Source organism: Corapipo altera, unplaced genomic scaffold (genome assembly GCF_003945725.1).
Source record: "Corapipo altera isolate COAL_440 unplaced genomic scaffold, ASM394572v1 2c, whole genome shotgun sequence".
Taxonomy (NCBI): domain Eukaryota; kingdom Metazoa; phylum Chordata; class Aves; order Passeriformes; family Pipridae; genus Corapipo; species Corapipo altera.
In genome coordinates, this window is record NW_020884923.1 from 2,844,932 (window position 1) to 2,867,750 (window position 22,819).

The 22,819-nt window shown below is 37.3% G+C and overlaps 1 protein-coding gene across 5 annotated transcripts in view; it reads left to right on the forward strand.

Annotated features, from left to right (window-relative positions):
• MTR (5-methyltetrahydrofolate-homocysteine methyltransferase) overlaps window positions 1–22,598 on the forward strand; it is a 47,777-nt gene extending 25,179 nt beyond the window's left edge. For all 5 annotated transcript variants that reach the window (XM_027657268.1, XM_027657271.1, XM_027657270.1 and 2 more), the window contains 15 exons: window positions 1,875–1,964; window positions 2,607–2,759; window positions 3,327–3,434; window positions 7,065–7,165; window positions 9,117–9,184; window positions 10,037–10,157; window positions 13,106–13,187; window positions 13,980–14,078; window positions 14,826–14,901; window positions 16,102–16,257; window positions 16,942–17,138; window positions 20,362–20,562; window positions 21,257–21,449; window positions 22,169–22,281; window positions 22,414–22,598. In XM_027657268.1, coding sequence (XP_027513069.1) covers window positions 1,875–1,964; window positions 2,607–2,759; window positions 3,327–3,434; window positions 7,065–7,165; window positions 9,117–9,184; window positions 10,037–10,157; window positions 13,106–13,187; window positions 13,980–14,078; window positions 14,826–14,901; window positions 16,102–16,257; window positions 16,942–17,138; window positions 20,362–20,562; window positions 21,257–21,449; window positions 22,169–22,281; window positions 22,414–22,506 — 1,851 coding nt within the window. In that variant the 3' untranslated portion in view covers window positions 22,507–22,598. The remainder of the gene's footprint in view (window positions 1–1,874; window positions 1,965–2,606; window positions 2,760–3,326; window positions 3,435–7,064; window positions 7,166–9,116; window positions 9,185–10,036; window positions 10,158–13,105; window positions 13,188–13,979; window positions 14,079–14,825; window positions 14,902–16,101; window positions 16,258–16,941; window positions 17,139–20,361; window positions 20,563–21,256; window positions 21,450–22,168; window positions 22,282–22,413) is intronic.
• Window positions 22,599–22,819: the final 221 nt, after the last annotated feature.

Consider the following 22,819-nt stretch of genomic DNA (forward strand, 5'->3'; position numbering starts at 1 on the left):
TGTTTTGTAGCTCCTGGAGATATTATTTCTGTGCAGAGTTTCATTTGGTTTGTAGTTTGCCCTATGGTGGTGCATGCTTTATAGTAACAGTGGCAGCATTTTGCAAACCAGTACAGGGAGACACTCTCTGTCCGTTGTACTTAGGCTATTTTAGATGGTGCTGGTAGTGTCTAAGCAGTCCACCCGGGAGTGATCTTATCTGTTTAAGTGGAGTTGCACCATTGGGGTATTCAAGGTTGCATAAAGAGGAAGAAAAAAAAGGAGAATTAGAAAGGGATTCTTTAAACAGTGTTTCTGCAGAAGGCAGAATGTGAATTTAAATGGAGAAATGATTAATTTAAAAGTAGAAATGAAAGTGGATGATGACTTCCAGGTCTATAAGTTTGGGAAGCTGTTGTTGGAATCTCTACCGCTTTTATTTGCGGTGGTAGTTTTATTGTGGGAGTAAAATAGCACAGTTGCAAAAAAGAGGAACTTAATCCTTGCAGGTTTAGGGCATCAGTCTTCATTTGAAGATTGAAATAAAAAACATTTTCTGTAAAGTATATAGCTTCAGACATTCTCAAACTGAAACTTCGTTCCATTTATGATAACGAGAGTTGTGCTTCCAAAGGCAGGTTTTTTCGTCCTCATCATTTGGTATGATCATCCTGTTTTTAAAGATTTGCATATAGTGCTTGTCACTGTGGTCCCTGCATGCTGACCCTGCAGCTTCATGTTATTTTTAGGTTGGAATGGTTCCCTTGCTAAAGTGTCTGGCCAGAGGTTGAGGAGCACTTGGTACCATTTCAATGAATCACAGAAGGGCTGAAGTGGAAAGGGACCTCTGGAGGTCATCTAGTACAACCCTCCTGCTCAAAGCAGGGCCAACCACAGACATGTCCAGTCAAATTTTTAATTTAACTTAGAAGGAGGACTTTACAACATCTCCAAACAACATTTTCCTCCTTTCATTCCCGTTTTACAAACTAGATGTGTGAGGGGAATAAAATCAGGCAACAAGAAGCTGTGAAGTTAGCTAACATTCATATAAACATGAATGAAAACTTGTTCTGGTTTCTGTTCCCATGAGTGTGATATTGTTTCTATGGCTTTATCTTTAAAAACTTGCTGATGAGCATGCAAAAGTATATGAGGTTCATAAGGCCTGAAAGATGTCAGATTATATCCAGTAACTGAGTGAGGGAAAGCAATTACTTGCCTGAAGTGTGACGGCTGAATTAATGGATAGGGTGCTCTTCCATGAGCCTTTCTGAGGTGGGTGGTCATGAACTTTCTTGCACTGTGAAGCCCTTTTGGCCTCTGTGTTCATAGCCAAGGGGAGCATGAGGGTGAGACAAAGAGAATATGTGGTGGTTTGGGACAGTCTGTGTGCATGACAAACAGTAGTTTTGTGGGCTGCCTGATTGAAAACACGTCTGTGATATGCAATAACATAACCTATTCCAGCAGAAACTGAATTAGAGCCAAATTAATTAGAATTTTAAAATTAAGTGTAGTGTGCGGGCGAGGAATCAATTTAAATTATGTTCCCAGAAGTGAAACCCTTAGGATTAGTAATTTCATCATTTTTAGGAGCCTAAAAATTATCAAACTGCTCTCTCTTTCTTTTTATTTTTTAGTAACTTTTTTTTTTGCTTTATTTTGTTTACATTTTCACTGAGTTATGTACCCTTTGGGATGTAGATCCCCCTAAGTGCCTATAGTACATCTCAGGTGTTTGCAGCGTGATTTGCATGTATATAAAAAACCTTTTGAATAGTCTAAAATTATTTTATGACTCAGTATTGAAATGACCCAAATTTTTCTAAAAGTAAAGTCCATAATTGTAGTTTTTATGCTTGCAAGCTCCTATGGATGTCTCTCTTTTTCAGAATCATGCCCAAGGAGGAAAGAAAGTTGTACAGACTGATGAGTGGCGTAAAAGCTCTGTGGAGGAAAGGCTGGAATATGCTCTCATAAAGGTAAATCTGTGCAGAAAACTGTCCTACCCATCAGCTCTCAGAGACATGATCTCAGCTAAGACTTTAAGGGACATACTTGCCTTTAAAAGTTCTTCAGCTGCTGTTCTTTAACAAGCTATTTATTACTTAATAATTAATAATATATTTAACTGCTCTGTTTAACTTCAATAACAGAAAAAACTGTAGTGGTTTATCTTTAAACTTCACAAGTTGAAGTCTTCGATCTTTAGTATTTTATTCCACTGTGTTTGTAGAAACATACTGCTTTTACTTTGTGACATACTGCTTTTACTTCGTAGGGATTTTTTTGGTCCTTTAGTAGTACTGCACTGAATGGCACTTGTGCTGTGGAAGCAATCTTTGAGTGTTGGGTTTTTCTTATGGCATGGTTGAGAAAAATGAACAAATCTGTTAAGAGTGGGGACTTGCTTTGAATAACTTTATATGCCTAAGAAGTGTAGTGTTTTGTTTTCCTAAGAAAACCTATTTTCAATACACATTTGAGGTATTCTTAAAGACTATCAGTATCTAAAGCATCTACTTGTACTTTCTGTGTGATTTCTTTTGTCTTTTTTTGGGAGAATGCAACTAAATGAAAGTTGTATTTCTAGCAAGATAAAAGCTTCTCAATTTTTTTCCCAGGGCATTGAGAAGTATGTCACTGCAGATACAGAAGAAGCAAGATTAAATCAGGAAAAATATCCTAGACCTCTAAACGTAATTGAAGGACCTTTGATGAATGGCATGAAAATTGTTGGTGATCTTTTTGGTGCTGGGAAGATGTTTTTGCCTCAGGTAATGAGAAAATAATTTCATATATTTTACTGTTTTGCAAAAATTAGTATTGTAAAATGTAGCCAAAACATTCTATGCTGGCTGTTTTTTCAGATAGGAGGAATTGTAAAAATTCAGTTGCTGCTGAGAAACAGCAATTTTCATGTTTTATTTGGCAACCTGACTTTCTTTATGTAGGATTATGTGTTTGTTTCCTTTCTTCCTGAGTGTTTTTGCTTTATTTGAAACACGCTTTTAAGTCTAAGCCCGTGAAAAAGAGCAAGAGAGATAAAAGATCCAAATAAAAATTACTGCATTTAGCGCCTTCCAAGTCTGGGCCTGTTTGTAGCTTTCAGTTCTGTTGTGAGTGGTCCAGGAGGCTGCACTGTGCAAGCAAGTGTCATGTAGATCCTTAGCCCAGCCAGCAGCCTGCTGCCACAGAATAATCTGCCAAACTGGAACCTGAGTCTGCAAATGAAGTTTCATTTATTGCTTGAATGGGTATAAGAGAAAGCTAGGGGAAAACTGAAGCTATTCCTATACCTTGTCTTTATTGTTTATTCTGCCCCCTCTCCTTTATCTGTGCAGGTGATAAAGTCTGCTCGAGTTATGAAGAAAGCAGTTGGCCACCTTATTCCCTATATGGAAAAAGAAAGAGAGGAAAGGAGAGCCAAACGAGGCAGCATAGAGGAAGAGGCAAGATACAGTCTGTAACTCTGTCACAGCATGCTCTGACAAATATAGGAATTATTTATTACTAATTATTTTTACTGCCTGGAGAGTTGATGCAGTCTTACGCGAACTGACAATCTTGGCATAATTTGAAGTTGGTCTGAAATTCATAAAGTGCAGATTTTGTGTTATCACAAGTTTCCTGATCAGTGCCATGAGGCTTTGTAGGCCCTTTATACTGATGTAACTTAATTTCTTGTATTTTTGTAGGCATTTAGTTCTAGTGTTACTTATTCATGATACTTCTAACTTCATGGCAGATTTTGCCACTTGCTTGTACTACTTCTGCCCTCGTTGAACTCTGTAACTCCCTTTCCCATGTTCAAAGCCTGTCACCATGTTTCTCTTTATTCAACTCTTCCCTACTTCATAGCCCTTATCATTCTTCCAGCTAAACAAACCAGTTTTTTTCACCCTTTTTCTTCACAGATTGTGACTTCAAGAGATCTTGTTATGATAGAATAGTATGCTCACTGCATGTGTAGCCATGACCAACTTGCAGGGGAAAAGTGTGATGAAAACAAGGTCTGACTATAGTTGTCTTCTCATATGTGTGTTTTGCCACCAGTTTCAGAAAATTACTTTTTATCTAATATGTAAAATATATTTTAAAATACCCAATGATTTTTGGATTGCTGTGGGCCTTTATTGCAGTTCCTGTTTCGCAGCCTGTTGCTGATGCCTGAGAGTAGTTTTATCAACTACCTGTGAATATACTTGAAGTAACTGCTTCCAAGTTTGGTAAATGGAATATGTGATAGGAGGAACAGAAAAATGAAGATACAGGATGTACCTTGTTTGTCCATACTGACAAGACTGTATTCAGTAGAAAAGAGAGTTGAGATGAATCGGACAAAATCCCATTTATATTACTCGTGTCTGCTGTTTTTACTATATTTATAATGTGATAGGTGCTTATGGTTTTGGTTGTTAAATATTTTTCTTCTTCTCTTGTCTTTTTCTATCAGATTTAGGTTTGATGTACATTTATGTTTTCTTAGTCCTGTGGAACCTTACCTTGTCTTCATGAGTTCTCAGAGATAATAGCTTTAATCAGAACCTAGTTTTTAACACAGACAAAAAAGGAAGAACAGCAGAATTTTTCTAAACTGTGATATTTGTGTATTTCCTTTGGGTTCCCTTTTATGGATTTTTGAATGGTTCCTAATTCTTCCCTTGAAATCTTCTTACATGATATCTTTCTACTTGCTGTGGATATGTTGTGTAATTGTCCAGCATAAATGTAGCAAATACAGTAAATAATTTAGAAAGAAAAATGAGCTGATAATCAAACCTGACTAATCTTAATGGAAGCAGGAGAATGCCTGGTCTCTTTTCCCATGCTCTTTGTGGATGCCTTCTCTGCTGTATCTCAAGTGGATCTGTTCTTTGGGTGTCATGAGTTACCTTTCTATGTGTCATCTCTCTCCAGCTCATGCTGTTCTCTTTTATTTTAATTCAGATGGCAATGCTGGTATTTTGCACCTTCTAGTTTGTTCTGATGCTATCTAAAGTCATTGAAAATTGTTGCCCCATTGCTTCCCTGAGCACTGGATTAGGACCTTCTCTGAATCCTCTGGGACTTAATTCTCTGGTTAAAAGAAGTGAAGTGGAATTTGGGAGGTTCTTAAAAAGATAGCAAACACTCTCGAAGAGAGTGTAGATGTTCTGGTGGCTGAGGAGAACAGGAGGGAAAAGGCAGGACTTCTGTCCTCCTACTTCTTCTACCTTCTGCTGGGAAGGGATGTAAAGCCTTCCTCTTACAAAAGTATGTTGTCACTGTGTAGAGAACTGGGGAGTGAGATAAAAGCAACTGCGTCTGTCTTCAAAGTTAGATGTTGACTTGAAGGAAAACGATTTGCAGACTCTGGTAACTGATCTGTCTGATGTTACCCAGGCTACTGTAACCTCCAGGACTGTTTTAGTCACAGGCTGCCAGGAAGGGCAAAGCATTGATAGTTACATTTGAGGATAAATAGCTGTGGCTGCGGATCTCTATGAAGATTAAAAAAAAGAAGCCCTTTGGATGTGTGCCCAGAACTTGAGGACCTCCTTGCTTAAGACAGTTGAAATCACAGTGTGCCCTAAATAGGGTTTATTTAAAGTGGCATGTGCTCTGGCCTATGCTGTTTGCTGCACAGCCCAGATTTTTCTTCCTCTCGTGTGCAAATCCAATTTGTATTTAATTTTTTTTTATATCAATCACTAATTAAATCATCTTTAGTTATTCGGTGTGATACAATGTGGGGCAGCACTTTTTGTTTTTTCTCCTGTCCTTGATTAATCTCTTTCCCCAAATTCCTCTTACATTCCAGCAGTATATTTTCAGCTGCAAAATTTTTGTTGATGTACTGAGATGGCTGACTTACAGACCTCCATCTTCCCTTCCCTGTTCTCTGGTCTTCTGTAAAACAGAAGCACTGGGGAAATAATAGATTTTAGTAAACAGCAGCATTGGTGGGGATCCAGGGATTTTATTCAACAAATGTGTTAGGACCATGGGAAATACTAATATTATTCTTGGTAATATATAAAGATTGTTTTTAACCCATAATATTGGAACTACAGAAGGCAATGTAGGTTCAAGAAAGAGAGCTACTCAGGATGTCCAGAAACATGACATGCTTCATAGAAGGATTTAATCATTCAGTTCTGCCATCTGAAAAGGAGATGAGATACTGTCTGGAAAAATATTTTGTAGTTCTGCATAGAATATGCTCTGTACAATTTAAGTAGTTGCTTACTGCCATCTGATTCTGCACCAACTCAGACATACCACTGTTACAGCCTGGAGCTGCTCCAAATGACAACAGTGATTATACAATTAAAAATGTATTGCCATGTCCCGTGTCCTGGTGGAGAACTGCTATGGGAAGTTTCACTGTTGCACTGTTGGTAGCACCCTTGGTCAGGCTGAACGCCATCTAACCGAGGACCGTCTTGTGACAGAACAGCTTCCCTTCTTCAAGCAGATCCTTCTTCCAGCCCGTTTGTTCAGCTTGGGTAATCTGAAGTAGTGTGATCACTGCACTGAAATGTCTCCCTTGCTATTTGTTTTGCATAAAAAATGGTCTCTTAGCTTTTGCTAATTTCTCTAATGTTGCTCTAATGCTAATTTCCTTCTAATGTTGCTGTTTCCTTGTTCTTCTCAGCATTACATTGAAAGATAGATCTTGATGCAGAGACAGGCATGTTATTATGAGTATTCATGCCCTTTTGTTCTAAATATTTAATCTATTTAATCTCTTTATTGGTGAGGTGTATATTTGGAGCAGAAGTACCTTAGGAGTTCAGTTATCGCACTGCACAAAACGCTATCCAGATCTGAAATAGTTTTATCTGCTATTTTGTTTTTTTAAACACAGATTTTTGAATAACATCCATGCAATTTGCAAGAATAATTCATGTGCAAGCTTCAATTACCTGGATCTTTTAAAATAATTTTTATAATTTACTATATTATCTCCACTATGCTTTGCAATTACTACAAAAGGAATTTGGGACATGGATTGGGATTGCACTGTTGAAGAATCTGTACAAACATACTGAGGCTTCTGAGTTATTTAACTCTTGTGTTATTTCTTCAATTTGCAGGATCCTTATCAGGGTACAATAGTATTAGCAACTGTGAAAGGAGACGTACATGACATTGGCAAGAACATTGTGGGAGTTGTTCTGGGCTGCAACAACTTCAGGTAAAGAGACTAACTGTGAACACAACTGTATATGCATAGATAATTAATACCTTAGACTAGCTTTAGCTGTGGTGATAACAGAGGTGGGCATTTCTTGGGAACTGTCCTCTATTCCCCAAGTTGTGAACACAGATCATGGCAGCTTTACTAATGAGTGGGGCAAGATGGAGTATTGCCTCCTCCTTTAATACTGTGTTTCCTAATTAATTGGCATCTGAGGTGAATGCAATTTAACATCAGTGGGAACATAAGTAAGAACACCAATTTTTGTATTTGTTTTATATCAGTTAAATGTAATAAGTATGATGTCTTATAAGTATAATGTCTGAAGAAATCAGATACAACAATTGCAGTGGGCAGTACTGTGTGTGGGTTGCATTGAGAAAAAAGAAAGTCTTGTAAGATTAGAATGAAACTTCTAGTGTGTTTTTCAAGCTGTTTGTTAATTATGAGGATTAAAAACTTGCTGGGGTATGTTTTATTAAATAAGAGGTGAGTTTCTGAACTTCAAAAGTTAGAACTTCAAAAAAAGTCAGGTCTTTCATGGCCTGTCTATGTGCAGCAGGGTTGGCAACAGTGTTGGAGGGAGTGGTCGCATTCCCATCAGTGCCCTTTGTCAAGGGTCTGTCAGGTGTTGCACAAAGCTGAATCACCTTTGGAATTCTGTCTTATCATTCATTCCTTTAGTTTTGCTTTGACTTTGGGTTGTCATTTGCTCTAAAAAGAGCCAAAATTATCCCTTTATTTTAAAACAAAAACTGTTGAAGGCAGTAGCAGTGCTGTGTATATGCAATATATTCAATTTAATTTCCTCTTGAAATTCTATCGATTGGTTTCAGGCTTTCTTGAGCTTTATTTACACTTACTGAACTGAAGCCATAGAGTTTTTTGTCACCATGAGTAGTGTGAGTGAGGCTGAATGAAAACAGGCTGGGGTGGCTTACTTGAAAAAATAAAAACCTTAGCAATGGCTAGGGTTAATAGGATTAAAATGGTAATAAGGGAAGTGCAGTGTCTCATTTCATAAAATGTACACTTTAATAAGGCACAACTTTGATGTGAATCATCTTATATTCCTAATATATGATGTCCACAAAACCTTTTTATGTTATCCATATAATGTCAGAAATGCCTCTGCTGTTGACAGCCCTGGTAAGCAGCTAAGCACCAGCCAGTCACTTCCACCCAGCCAACCTCAGTGGGATGGGGAAAGAGGAAAGGAAGAATGAAATCAAGAAAAATTGTGAGGGGAGAAGAATGTTTAACAAGTGAAGAGGAAGTGAAAGAAGAGAGAAAATTAAAACAAGTGATGCAAAGGCAATCCCCTTGCACCTCCCATGGGTACACTGGTGCCTAGCCAGTTCCTGAGTCAAAGATGGCTAACCCCTGCTAAACCCCTTACTCTCCTTTTTTATTGTTGAGCTTTGACATCATATGACATGGAATATTTCTGTGGTTAGTTTGGGTCTTCTGTCTGGTTGTGTCTACTCACAGTCTATTCCTTGGGGGGTTAGAGTAAGAAACAGAGAAGGCCTTGATGCTGGGAAAACACTGTTCATCAGTTGTTAAATTTTAGAATGTTAGCAGTATTGTTGTGGTCACAGATCTAAAACACAGCACCATACCAGCTGCTGTGAAGAAAATTAACTCATCTCAGCCAGACTTAGTGCAACCACAAAAACTTATTTAACTAAAATAAAAAGCCTCTTACACTTGAATTTTCTTAACTACTATGCCATCTGGAACTCTGACTTATTGAAAATTTTGCCAGACCCAGAGATGTTTCCTATATTAAAATTCCCAAAAGTGGTCTTAAGGGAAACAAACAAAAATCTCAATTTTAACTTCAATTTTAGGTCAGTTATTTATGGTAAAGGAAATGTATTTGCCCTTTAGCAGATATTTTATTTATTATTTAAAGGATCGTGTGTCATCTCACTTCTTTTCACAGAGTTATTGATTTAGGAGTTATGACTCCATGTGATAAGATATTGAGAGCTGCTGTTGAGAACAAAGCAGGTATAGAGAGATTTCATTAGTACTTCTGAATTGTTTGATTTTTAAACCACACTTGCATTTTTTATTGCTGCTTATTGCATTCCTATGCTGTCTATGATTTGATCAGACTATCTTCAGAGAAATCAGAACTGCTGCATTAACAATATTAATTATTTAGCATTTGGCACTTCTGTGAAACTTAGTCCGAGGAGTTGAAACCCTGTATCAAAAGGACAATTCCATGAGAGATGCTTTAGTATTTGTTTTACAGATGGATAAATGGAGCCTTGAAATGGTTTAGGTAACTCCTTGTTGGGTCTTAAAGCAGTGAAAGAACTTGGCGTTTGGCTTGCCAGATCAGTGAGTGTGAAAGCAGGAATTAATTGTTGTAATAAATAATGAACTTTCTGAAACAAGTTGCAGTTGCTTTGAAACAGTCTACTGCATCTTGGAAAAGATGAATTGTGTGGAACATAGATGGTGAAGTTTGAAAGCGTTTCCAAGAGCAGAGCTTATAATTATTGTGTCTTATTTCACTCCTCAGTGCTGAGCTTCTGAGGCTTGGAGTTTGCTAATCAAAAGTACTGTTTATTTATTGTTGAAACCAGAGCAGTAGATGTTCAGCAACTGTGAAGACTGGGAAATATCTTAAACTGGGGATTTGGAATCATTGTCATTCTTGGAAAGCTTTTACTTTTTAATTGGGTCAAACCTTCCTTATAGGCTCATGACTACCCTGCTTTTTATCTCATTATTTTCTGACACATGAAGTTATCTGATGTATGATATAAACCTTTCTGTAATAATTTCTGTGTCTTTCTAGAATGGATTTGCTAAACCCCTTGTGTATGTGTGTTTGTAAATTTGCAATAGATATAATTGGCCTGTCTGGTCTCATCACCCCATCTTTGGATGAGATGATTTTTGTCGCTAAGGAAATGGAGAGATTGGCAATAAAGATTCCTTTGCTGATTGGAGGAGCAACTACTTCTAAGTAAGATATCTCAGTTGGGAATATGGGCAATATCTGTGAAAATAGTGTTAACTAGGGAAAAAGAAAATTTACAGCCATTTTTTTACCCCTTTGCCCATTCTTCTGTAACATACATACTGGTATGTATTTACTTATGATTGACAGTTACTTCTTGTCTTAGAAATCCTAGAATACAGAGGTAAAATGTAGTCAGGACATAACAAATAATGGACATCTTAAACATTTAATTTTTACGAGTGTGTATTTTGCAAGTGTATATTGTATGTGGAAGTACTGTATTTCCTCTAAAAGTTCATGCACATATGCATGTGAATACAGTTCTGTTCTTCCAACAGCTTGAATGTTCTACTTTGATTCATCAAAGCATTCCAGAAATGCAGGATTTTGAGACTAGAAATGATCATGTTGACATCAGGGAGCTATTATCTTTAAGAAAGTTACTGTATTTTCCTGAATCATTGTTTAGAAAGGTGATGACTGGGCTGAGTCTCCAGTCCTGTTCAAACAGGCTGATAGGGGATAAACTCTAGCTGCTTGCTTTGAAGTACTTAGCATATTGCATTTGATAGACTGAGCTTTTCTGTTGAGATCTTGTTCTCTCAGATCTGTTCAAATGAAATAATAGAGCTGCTATGATTTCCTGAAGATCAGTGTTGACAGCTCACTGACACCTAGTCGTAACATTACCACAGATGTGTTTTGGGCACGTATAATGGCCTTGGGTCACGCTTTGCTGACTCGTTTAGGTTGCAGTATGCTTGAGTAGGTGACAGCTCAGAAGACTGCAGAGGTAATTTTTTGTGTAACTAGAAGCTGTTAGTGGTGTTGCTTTTGTTATCAGAGCAGCACATACTGTAGCCAGACCTATTCTGTATTTCTGTCTTTAGCACATTGTCTCATAATCTGACAGATGGTGGAGAGTAGTATCACTACCAGTCTTTATTGTTCCTGTAATTATAATGCAAGGTTCACTGTATTCTTTTTCTCCTTCTCCCTGTGAGTCTCTTCCTACGACTTTGATACTGACAACAAACATGGAGGGTTTTTCCTTAAAAAAAAAAAAAAAAGCAGGAGTGGAGTGAAGGGAAGGCTTTATTCTAAGTGGAGGTCTTAGGAGAACCCTTTCTTCAGATCTTTTCAGTTTTTTCACACGAGGCATTGTGGTCTTGTAATCCATGTCAAGTAACCACCATCAAACAATTTTGTAGAATTTACTCACAGAGATGAATGTAGCTAAGAGGGAGGTAGCACTAGTTTTATCCTTGAATATGGAAATTACTGAGGAATATATACATAATTTTGAATACATAAATAGTAATTTTATTTATGTCAACTGTATATAAATATACACTTATGCATGTGCCCAGACACAACACAGTGTCTATAAAATATATGTCAAGTAAAGGTATTCTATATGGAAGACTGGATTCGTAATATATATTTAATTTTACTTTCCCAGTCTTAAGCTTAACCTCATGTGTACATTCTCAAACATTGTGTATGTGTCAGAGGTTGCTAATGAAGAACCATCTACTGTTTTTTTTTTCTCTGTGAAAAGTAGATGTTGTTATTTGGAATAAGGAGACCATAAATATTTTGAAGGGTGTAATGTGAGGTTAGTTTGAAAGAGAGAGGATGGATTTTGTCTCCAGAATCTGCCCAATAGAGTTTCTTCATAATTTACAGTAATGATGATGTTTGCATTCTTACTGTGCTGCTTTGGTAAATTCAGATGCTGAGAAATAATAGTGACATTCTCTCTGTGGTAAAGTTTATTTTAAAAAAAATATATAAATTAATATGTAGTGGTTGATACAGTGCCATTGTAGGACCATGTCCTCTTTGTTTCCTTTGTCTGTTCCTATCAGAAGAGAAGATAAAATATCTTCATAAAACATATTGCTGCCAAGATCAGAAGTGTGTCTCCTAGCAGCAAATTCAGAAGATGCTGAACAGTGTTTACGCAGCTGTATTGCAAGTCATCAGTAAACCTCTGTGTTCAAGTGCTTTAAATATTTGACAGAACCTGAAGAAAAAGGAGATCTTATTTCAGCTGTGGAAGGTTGCTTCCTGGACTCAGATTTAGATCTTATTTAAAGAATGGTGTTTGACCTTAGCATACAAGAAAGCAAACAGGGCTTTGGCCTATAAGGTCTTTATTCCTACACTTGCTTGCAGAGTTTTGACAGGACTCTGAGTAGAGGTTCTTTCATCACTAGAAGCTGTTAGCAGTGTTCCTTTCTTTATCAGACCAGCACATGTTGTAGCAGACCTATTATGTTCTATATTTATAGCTTTAGCAAATTCTCATAATTTGACAGACAGTGGAGAAGTAGGATCACTACCAATCCTTCTTGCTCCTATAGTTATAATTCAAGGTTCACTGTATCTTCAAGATGCAAGTTTGTAATATTTATTGACCACTGGCAGAATTCCTGCTTCAGGTGAGTAGAGGACTTGAGCCTCCAGTTTTGAAGGAGAGCCTCGCAGAAATGGAATAATCATCACTGAATTAGGTTAATGCTAATCTATAGACCCAGCATGTGGGAGGGAAAAATGTAAGATGAGCAAAAGGGATTAAAAAAATTGTTAGTTCTTGGTAGGCTTAGTTTGGAACATTGTCACTGAAATTTTCTGAGACTCAAACTAATGAGTTGCTGATTTTCATTCAGCTGGTAAGACAGTGAGGGAATGTGAGTTGGCACGTTATTTATGGAGTGTTCTGATAATCTTTGAAGAAAAGTGTTTATGTACCTATTATTAAAATCTGTGTTTAATGATTCATATGTAGCAGATGGACAAACGAATTTCTTCTTTTGAAGTTCTAGTCTATGATTAAGTCAGGATTTATTTCACTGGGGGTTTTGTTTGTTTTTGTTGGGTTTTTTGTTTTTGTTGGGTTTTTGTGTCAGTTGTGAAATGCTCACTCTTTTTCTTTTTCATTGAAGAACACACACAGCTGTTAAAATTGCCCCACGATATAGCGCACCTGTAATTCATGTCCTGGATGCATCCAAGAGTGTTGTGGTTGTAAGTTCTAAATTATAGTTTTTCATCCATGCAAAAATACGTGCCCTGTTTTTCTGTTGTGCCTCTCCTCCTTCCTCTAAGGCTTAATGTTGTAGCAGAAAATTGAAGAAGCATGACAGAGACAAGTTTCTAAACTACTCTTGCTTCAGTTGTTTTTTTTCTACCATGTAGTTCTCTCACCTGACTTATGTCAGTTATTGTCACTAGGTACTTTTATTTAAATGTCACATTTCTTTAGTGAGGGTGACATTAACTCTGAGTCCTTGGCTGTAGTTTTGAGATATTTTATAGTGAAGAGCAATAGAGTTAGATATGAACTGCTATTCTCTCTAGTTTGGATATATTTCTGAAGTTAGTTAGATGGCAACATTAGTAAAGAGAAATGTGCGGCTGGAGTTTTTTGGGCTGGATTCTCTTTCAGAGAAATGGGTGGTCTTAGCTGGCAAATACTTGCTTGTAAGAAGTAGGCCAAGCAGCGTGTTGTTTCTGTGACTATTAGTTTTTGAAGTTTTGGAGTATTTCCCTATCACGTCTTTTCAGAGCCAGACTTGGCTCTGCTAATATTACCTGTGAAGTAGGGCAGTGCTCTCAGTAGTACTCATATTCCAAATATGGATAGTTTGAATAGTTTGAATCTAGTTTGCAGATTATTGGTAAGGCTTAGTTTAGTGTTGCCAAGTGTAATTGGAAGTGAGTCCAAAAAGAGACTGCTTAGTCTGAAATTCATACTCTGTCCTTATTACAGTATGTTACAGTATGTACTTACTGCTTTCTCTTTCCTGTTTTTTTCAGTGCTCCCAGCTCTTAGACAGTAGTGTAAAGGATGATTTCTTTGAAGAAATATTAGAGGAATATGAAGAAATTAGACAAGAACATTATGAGTCTCTCAAGGTACAAATGTAATTGATTTAGTGTCTTGTTTGAAGTGGTTGGCACTTGCCTCATTACTCTTGGTTTCAGCTCCTTATGAAGAACTTCAGGTGTATTTGTTCTCATTTAAAACTTGCAGTAGAATTGATTGAAAACTTCCAGAAATGCTTATGAAATCAAATTTTCTAACCTATAAGGGAAAATTCTGCATGAGTCTAACATGTTTGGCAAATCCTTGATTGTCATCAGTGGCTAAGCAATGGTATCTAGGACACCTCCATGGAGCTGGCAGTCAACCTACAGGAGATTTGTGCTCTCCTAGAGCAGTAGCTGAAAACGGGGAGCTACAACCAGGATAACAAAAATGGCACTGGTGGCTTTTGCTGGTACTGAGCCACACTGTATTTTAAAACACCATGCTTTCCTAATGTCTTAGTCTTGTTTAGGTGAGGGATCTGAGCAATAGGAGAATATCTTGCTGTACCTGTATTTTAGTGTATTTTGAAGTAATAAAGGAACCTCTGCTGTAGTTCAGAGGAAATAGAAATCTTGTAGACCAGGTTTATTAGAAGTATACAGGAAAAAATAATGGTATGGTTGTGGAGTAATCTTACTTTACACCTGTGAACTTGGAATTGTTGGGACTGAAATTATTGGTTGTCACATTTATTCTGAAGAGTATTTTGAACTCTACCACGAAGTCAACAGTTACAGTTTATGTGTCTGAAAGATGGCTGGCTTTCTAAAATTACCTTTACATCTGTACAGGAAAGAAGATACTTGTCTCTACAGCAAGCTAGAAGAAAAGGTTTCCATAATGACTGGTTATCAGGCCATAAACCAGGTCAGTTTATATGTTGTTGTTTGTTGTTGCTGTGCCTTTGTTTATTTAATGTATTTATTTAAGATACATTTTTAATGAAATTATGCTTGATTAAACTTCAGAATATAGCAGTGTAACAGCTTGAGTAAATTGGGGTCTGTCTCAGCAAAGATCTTTTTTGCATAAATTTGAGCAATCTGTTTCTGCTTTATTTTTTCACAGCTCATTTAAAAATTAAATTTCAACTTAATAAAAAAATTGGAAAGAAAATCCTAAAACAATGAGTTATGCATAACATGATATAGTCAAAGAAAAATCTAATGACCACTTTGAAAAATAATGTCCGCCTGGCTCATTACATTGCAAAGCTTACTACACCATACTTGGTGTGCTATAGTTGTGATGTGGCACACAGGTTGTGACATGGCATTTCTATGAAATTCCTCCTTACACTTTTTCCTACCCTTCCCCCATAGTTTTTTGTACTGGGTTGCTTTGATTTTGTTCTTCTTTTAAATTAAAGATTAGAAGTGTAAACAGCATTCCACAAGAAGTTGCATCCTGCAGTGACATTAACACTGCTTTCTGTCATTTCATTTACAAGACTCAACAAGATGCTAACTTTCAATAGGTCATCTTGATAAAGATTGTGTTATAAAGTATTGAACAGCACAGAGAAAACAAGTGAAAAGCTTGTGGCTTTGCACACATATATCCATCTCATGTTTTCACTTGAGCACATGCATCTAAACGCGTGTGTGGTGGCTGCAGAAGTTCCTAGAAATTACATAAAAAATTATACAAATATTCTGCAGTATCATAGCATATAACATGTCTCTGTGTAGGGATTTGTAAATATGAAAGGTATATATGCTCATAAAATATGTTAGGTATTGGTAAGTTGTGTAGGTTTTTTTCGGTGTTCTGTCTTGGCCAACATTCTGGCCATTGAAGTAAGTTCCAAAGTCCAACAGCTAGTAAGTCTTGATTTATGTGAAAGGCCTTAGTTTTTCTATTTCAACTTTATATGCCTTTTATGTTTTTTGTAACTATGGAGTGTGGTATGACTTGGGAACAATATGACAATGAGAATTCTAAGACAATTAATTTGAAAGAGGTCATTTGCAGTGGTGGAGGCTGGTGAGCATCAGTTATGCAGCACATATAAGAACAATGTTAAATTATTTTCAGAATGTCAAATTGTACTTCTGATTCCTACAGTTAAACCAAAATTCATCGGCACAAAAGTCTTTGAAGATTATGACCTGAAGAGGCTGGTAGAATACATTGACTGGAAGCCCTTCTTTGATGTCTGGCAGCTTAGGGGAAAATATCCCAACCGGAGTTTTCCTAAGATCTTTAGTGATAAAACCGTGGGTGAGTATTGAAATTTGTTTCATGTAAAGAATCCCAGCAAGCCTGCCATGCTGCATTAAGATTCTGAACGTTTTGAAATACGTAAGAATAGTGAAAACACATGGAAAGTAATGTCACTGAAATAATTTGTTTACAGCAACGCTTGATGAACTAACTGTTGCCATGTGAGGCTGAAAAATAAATGGGGAAAAATGTTCAGTGACCTTATTTAGCATTCACCTACCAAAGCACAGGGAGGTATTTTAATGACAGAAAATAGCAGCAGAGCATTTGATATATCTATGTTTCCATTGTGGGTGAAGATGGCAAGAGAGCTCTGTCTCCTTTTGAAACTAGTCAGTAGGCCTTGAAATACGTGATAAAAGTGCAAGGGTGACACTGAAAACAACGTTCTGGGTCTGCTACTTTGTGGTAATGTAGGTGCACACACCAGGTCTGAAACATGCTGGCTGAAACATTTTGTGCATTTGTTTTTTTTTTCCCCCCTAAAATATATGTTGTTACAGCTATATAGACATGATCACACTGAAGTCTCCCTATTTGCTGTAGCTGACAGATCACTGCAGTCAGCAGAGAATTATGTGGAAAGTGAATCAATCTTCAACAATTCTTAAACCTATTTAGCCAGTTGTGAAAACATACTGTTTCTAAAGGGATTTTTTTTTTAATTTTCTTTTTGGCTAGGTGAAGAAGCAAGGAGAGTTTATAATGATGCGCAAGATCTACTGAAAACATTGATTAATCAAAAGAAATTACAAGCCAGAGGTGTGGTTGGGTTCTGGCCAGCTCGAAGTGTTCAGGATGATATCCACTTATATGCTGTGGAAGAGGCAGTGGGATCTTCAGAACCAATAGCAAAATTTTATGGCTTGAGGCAACAGGTACAATGACAGCACATTTGTTAAGTGAATTTTTTTTCCACTGCATTGCAAGAATGTAATAGAAGTGCTCTATTAAAATCTGTAGAAAATGGGCATTGTAATCTGTCTGCAACTGTTGTCTTGCCATTTCTTTCAGTAATAACAAGATCTTGTTTGTGGTGATCCAGGTATTTGTACTGTAGTATTTGTAGTGTTTTGCACTGTAATAGTTGTACAAAATGCCTTATAGGTTGGATATTTTCAGAAATGATGTGCATTTTCCATCTTAATTTTAATATTTAAGATATCCTAAAGCAATGTGCTGTATAACTTCATTACATGGATCTAAATGTGTTGCTAAATTAGAACCTAACGAACCTTAGTTCTCTAATATCCCTGGATTCTGCTTTAGATGAAAAATTCCGCTTGAATGTATTAAAGGTTAAACCCAGTTAGAATTAAAAAATCCTAGAGAATAAAGCTCAATGGAGATAAGTGTTTTTGATAGTCTTAATTTTTATGTAAAATTCACCGTATGGAGGGGCAGTTTAGAATTAGTTGGCTGCTAATTCTGATTGAGCTAATCATTATTTTAAGTATTCATGCTTGAATCATACTTACCTAGATTTGCATTTAATTTGATAGAGTGAACTTTCAAGATATTCTGCTTCTCCTTTTTTTTCCTTGTCTTCTGATTTGGCTTCTTCATAGTTCACATATTCAGAGTCATCAAACATGGTCAGAAAAAAAATTTCAACGATTACCTAAATTTCTGGAGTACTGTATTCTATAAGGACAATCATGTGCCAACACTGCAGGACTGTACTAAGAAATACATGACTGAAGTTCTTCTGTTCCAGTTCCCTGGAACAGATTATCTGTTGCATGGAGATGGATCGTGACAATCCATGGCAGATGTTTATATAAAATGCTCTCAACAAGCACACATGCAGGGCTGTTCCAGAGCCTTATGGCCTAGTTAAATATTTTGATATCCCATGTAAATCATGTTTACTACTGTTTCTTTTCCTGGCCTTTTCCCAGGGTTCTCCCAAGAAGAATATCTGGTTTGATAATATTATTGTAAAGGGTTTTATTATTGGAATACTGTTATTTTCCTTAGTCTTCTTTATCTTATATATCCCCAGTTATTCAGGCTTCTCTCAAAGGTTAAGGCCATGAAACTCTGTGCTATTGTGCATACTGCTCTTCTGGACTCTATATATTTTAGCTGCATCTCTTCCAGTCTGTTGTATGTAGTAATTCAGCAGAGTCTTCACCAGAGCAAAGTAGAAGTGAATAATTGTCTTCTGTTTCTTATATAAAATTTTTCTTTCAGTACAGAGAGTTGAGTTCATGACATTGACACTGTTAAGGATGTGACATAAATCTAAAAGTTGGGGATCCATTTCATATTTTCCTTAACTCTAATAATTACAAAAGAACCTCAAAATTAACATAGATTTTATCTGTGTGGAAAAAGGATATTTCTTTGGTGTTATAGTACTTTATAGTATTAACCTAGTGGGTTAACAGGCCATTTTTCTTTGTTTTTCAGGGTTGAAGGTGCTTTTAAGATGCAGTTGGGATTGAGTGGAAAGCATTGTTAAAATATTGTCATAGAATAGGAATCTTCAGCTAAGTGATAGCCATGAAATAACTTTTCTCTCTCTAAGTTGGGTAGATTTACAAGATCTGTGCCACTTCTTAAATAACAATCATGTTTCCACATGATATGATTCAAAATTTCTTTTTGGATGCTTAGTCACCTCTTTCTGTTACCTTTTTTCCATTTTTGGAAAAGGATCCAGTGAGCAGTATATTTCCTATTCCACAGAATCGCAAAATCAGTTGGGTTGGAATAGACCCCTGAGATCATTGAGTCCGACCTGTGACCCAGCACCACCATGTCAACTAGACCATGGCACTCAGTGCCACATCCAGTCTTTTCTTAAACACCTTCAGGAGTGGTGACCCCACCACCTCCTCTGGCAGCTCATTCCAATGTCTAATTGCCCTTTCTGTGAAGGCTTTCTTCCTAATGTCCAACCTAAACCTTCCCTGGCACAGCTTAAGACTGTGCCCTCTCATCTCATCAGTTGTTGCCTGGGGGAAGAGGCCAACTCCCACCTGGCTACAACCTCCTTTCAGGTGGTTGTAGAGCGATAAAGTCTCCTCTGAGCCTCCTCTTTTCCCAGCTAAACAACCTCAGCTCCCTCAGCTGCTCCTCGTAGGACTTGTGCTCCACACCCTTCACCACCTTCCTTGCCCTTCTCTGGACTTGCTCCAGCACCTCAATGATTTTCTTGAAGCGAGTGGCCCAGAACTGGACACAGTACTTGAAGTGCGGCCTCACCAGTGCCAAGTACAGGGGAAGAATCCCTTCCCTAGTCCTGCTGGCCTCACTGTTCCTGCTAAGACCAAAATGCCATTGGCCTTCTTGGCCACCTGGGCACACTGCTGGCTCATGTTCAACCAGCTGTCGACCAGCACCTCCAGGTCCTTTCCCTCTGGGCCACTTTCCTTTGCATAAAACCCACTTGAACTTCATTTAGAATTCAACTTTTCAGTAGTGATAGATCAATTTTGTTTGTTTGTATGTGTGACTACTGTAAGGTCTGCATCCTGGGCACAGTTTTGTCTGGATTACTGAGCACATAGTTTGTACCATGAGAAACCAGGAGTGTTTATAAACTCTCACAGCCATTCTATAGAGGGAATTGCTGAAGAATTTCCTGTTTGCTTATCAACCATCAGTTTTGCTAGCAAATGTGGAATCTGTGAGGGGTAGAGAGTAATTATTCCTCCTCTTACCCAGTTGGCACAAGAGTGTTCCTTATTTTGTAATAATTTGTATCACAGAAACTTCTGAGTTGGAAGGGACCCACAAGGATCATCAAGTCCAACTCTGAAGTGAAAGGCCCATACAAAGATTGAACCTACAGTATAAGCTGATAAATCTTACTGGCTGTAAACAGAAATAAAATATCTCTATATGTGTGTTCGGCGCAGCATCTCTTCTATGGCGTTTTGTTCTTCAGTGGTCTGAACACGCTCTGAGAGAGGTGGTTTCCTTCTAATTTAACTACAGGAAAGCCACTCAAAGTGGCTCAAAGACTAGTTAGGCATTTCTCAGAAATGCCTTAAGACCTTTAGTCTTAAAAATACTGGTCTTTAGCTTAGTAGTGCACTAATATTGTATTTTTAAATGTTCTGATTTATTGCACTGATTTTTTAACTCTAGGCTGAAAAGGACTCTGCCTGCACAGATCCATATTACTGCCTCTCTGACTTTATAGCACCGATGGACTCTGGCATTTGTGATTACTTAGGCCTGTTTGCTGTGGCCTGCTTTGGTGTAGATGAGTTATGCAATGAATTTAGGAAACAGGATGATGAATACAACATCATAATGGTAAAGGCTCTCGGCGATCGGTTGGCAGAGGTATGAGGTTTCCTTGCAACTTTCAGCAAACTTACAGCCACTTCAGTGCAGTGCAAGTGGGGTTAGCTCTAGGTGTGTATTTCAAGCTACAGCAGAGTTTCAGAAATCAGGATTAGTTGCCATCTAAAGATATTTACTGAAGTAGGAATTCTTCCTGAAGGGCAACTGTTGCTGGCAAAATAGCAGTTCAGAAAAGTTGTTGCCCAATTTCAGCTAGAGGAAAGGACCTCTGCTAAAAAGAGCAGCAGTGCATACTTATATCTGATCCTAGCATGGATGCAAGAATGATGTAGCCTTCCATAGCTAGACCTGGATGAGACACACAGATGGTCAAGACCTAGTGACTATAATGATATGTCACTACCATAGGTTAATGAGGTTACTTTTTAGGTTACTTGTCCACATCTTTTGAGTATGTAGGATTTTAAAGCAGGACAATCAAAAAACCACTATCTACTAATAAGAGAAGAAACTAAAATACTTGAGTTAGCAAAATAAGTTTTGCATGTGAATTTAAATTCTATCAAATTTCTCACCAATGTTAAAAGCTCCCTTAAAAATTAAAATGGGAAGGGGAGAAAGTCTCTAAGACATTGTTTGTCTTAAATAGCTATTGCATCATTCTGCATCATTTTGCATATTGCATCATTTTTTGCAAAATAAAAAAAAAAAAATCTTTTCATTCTATTCCAAGGCATTTGCTGAGGAGCTCCATGAAAGGGTTCGAAGGGAATTCTGGGCTTACAGTAGTACTGAGCAGCTCAATCTCTCTGACCTACGCAGAATTAAATATGAGGGAATTCGCCCTGCCCCTGGATATCCAAGCCAGCCTGACCATACAGAAAAACTCACCATGTGGAAACTTGCAAACATTGAGGAAACAACAGGTAACTCTGCTTTACTAAGATTCTTTAACTGTTTTTATGTGAATGAAAGATTTACATTCCAAAAATACAGTGAATTGGGTGGTGCAGAACTACATAAAATACTGATGTGCTTCTAGGATTTGCTCTCTTCCCCTTTTCATTGCCATTTTTATTTGGCCTCATTCAAGGAAGAATTTTAAAAACACTGTCAGTGCTTTTGGTGAAGGAGTTGTGTCCCTAAGTAGCAGATTACATGCAAACAGGGTTCTGCTGCACAGAGAAAATTTCTAGCATCCTTATGGTTGCAAGAAGACATTCCAGATATAAACAGGAAAAAAAAGCCAATTCAGCAGTGTGTATCCTGGTCCACAGGAACCTTGAGATGGTAATTCTTAAAAGGGAATGAATTCCATTTGTTTTCCTCTGATATTTTACATGTCAGATGTTTCACTGCTCCAAAAATATACCTTCCTGTGTTTCAAAACCTCTTGCCAAAATCTCCCAGGTTTTTTCCTTCAAACTGTACAGTGACTTTACAGTAATCATAATGAAAGTATATTTAAAGGTCTGTGGGTTTTTTTAATAGTTAACAAATGGAAAAAGGTTTTTGTTTTAATTCATCTGAAAACTTCTTCGGTTTTTTGAGTTTGCTTGAAGCTGTCCAACACAAAAAAGGTTTTGAATTTGAGCTTATTCTCAATTGTTCTCAAGAATAAGAGGATTCTCATTCACTTTTCCAGGAATTGGTTTAACGGAATCACTAGCAATGGTACCTGCTTCTGCAGTTTCTGGCCTCTACTTTTCCAGTCCCAATTCCAAATATTTTGCTGTTGGAAAGATATGTAAAGATCAGGTAACTTACACTGTTCATTGTAGTAGTGTTAGAACATTTAAAAACATCTAATTAGGAGATGTCTTAAAAAATTTGTAAATACTAAAAGCTGGAGTTCCAAAATCTCCATCATGTTTTGTGGTCTCTTTGCAGGTTGAAGATTATGCACTGAGAAAAAAATTGTCTGTTGCAGAAGTGGAGAAATGGCTTGGACCCGTTTTGGGATATGATACTGAACAACTGTGATACTTGTGGGTGAACTTTTTTTTGTGATGGTCCATTTGCCAGAAGAAACAAGAAAAGACTTCCCACTGAAAACAGCTTTCTTCCATCCATCCGTCCATCCATCCATCTATCCATCCATCCATCCATCCATCCATCCATCTATCCATCCATCTATCCCAGTAGCTCGTCTGATTATTTTAAATTTCTGATCAAGGAACTTAATATTTCAAATCAAATGTGCCCTGTGCCCTTGGCTTGAGACCATGAATGCATTTTAGCTCTCTCACTTATAGCAGCATACTTTTATTTATTTTTATTTTTTTGCACAAAGTAG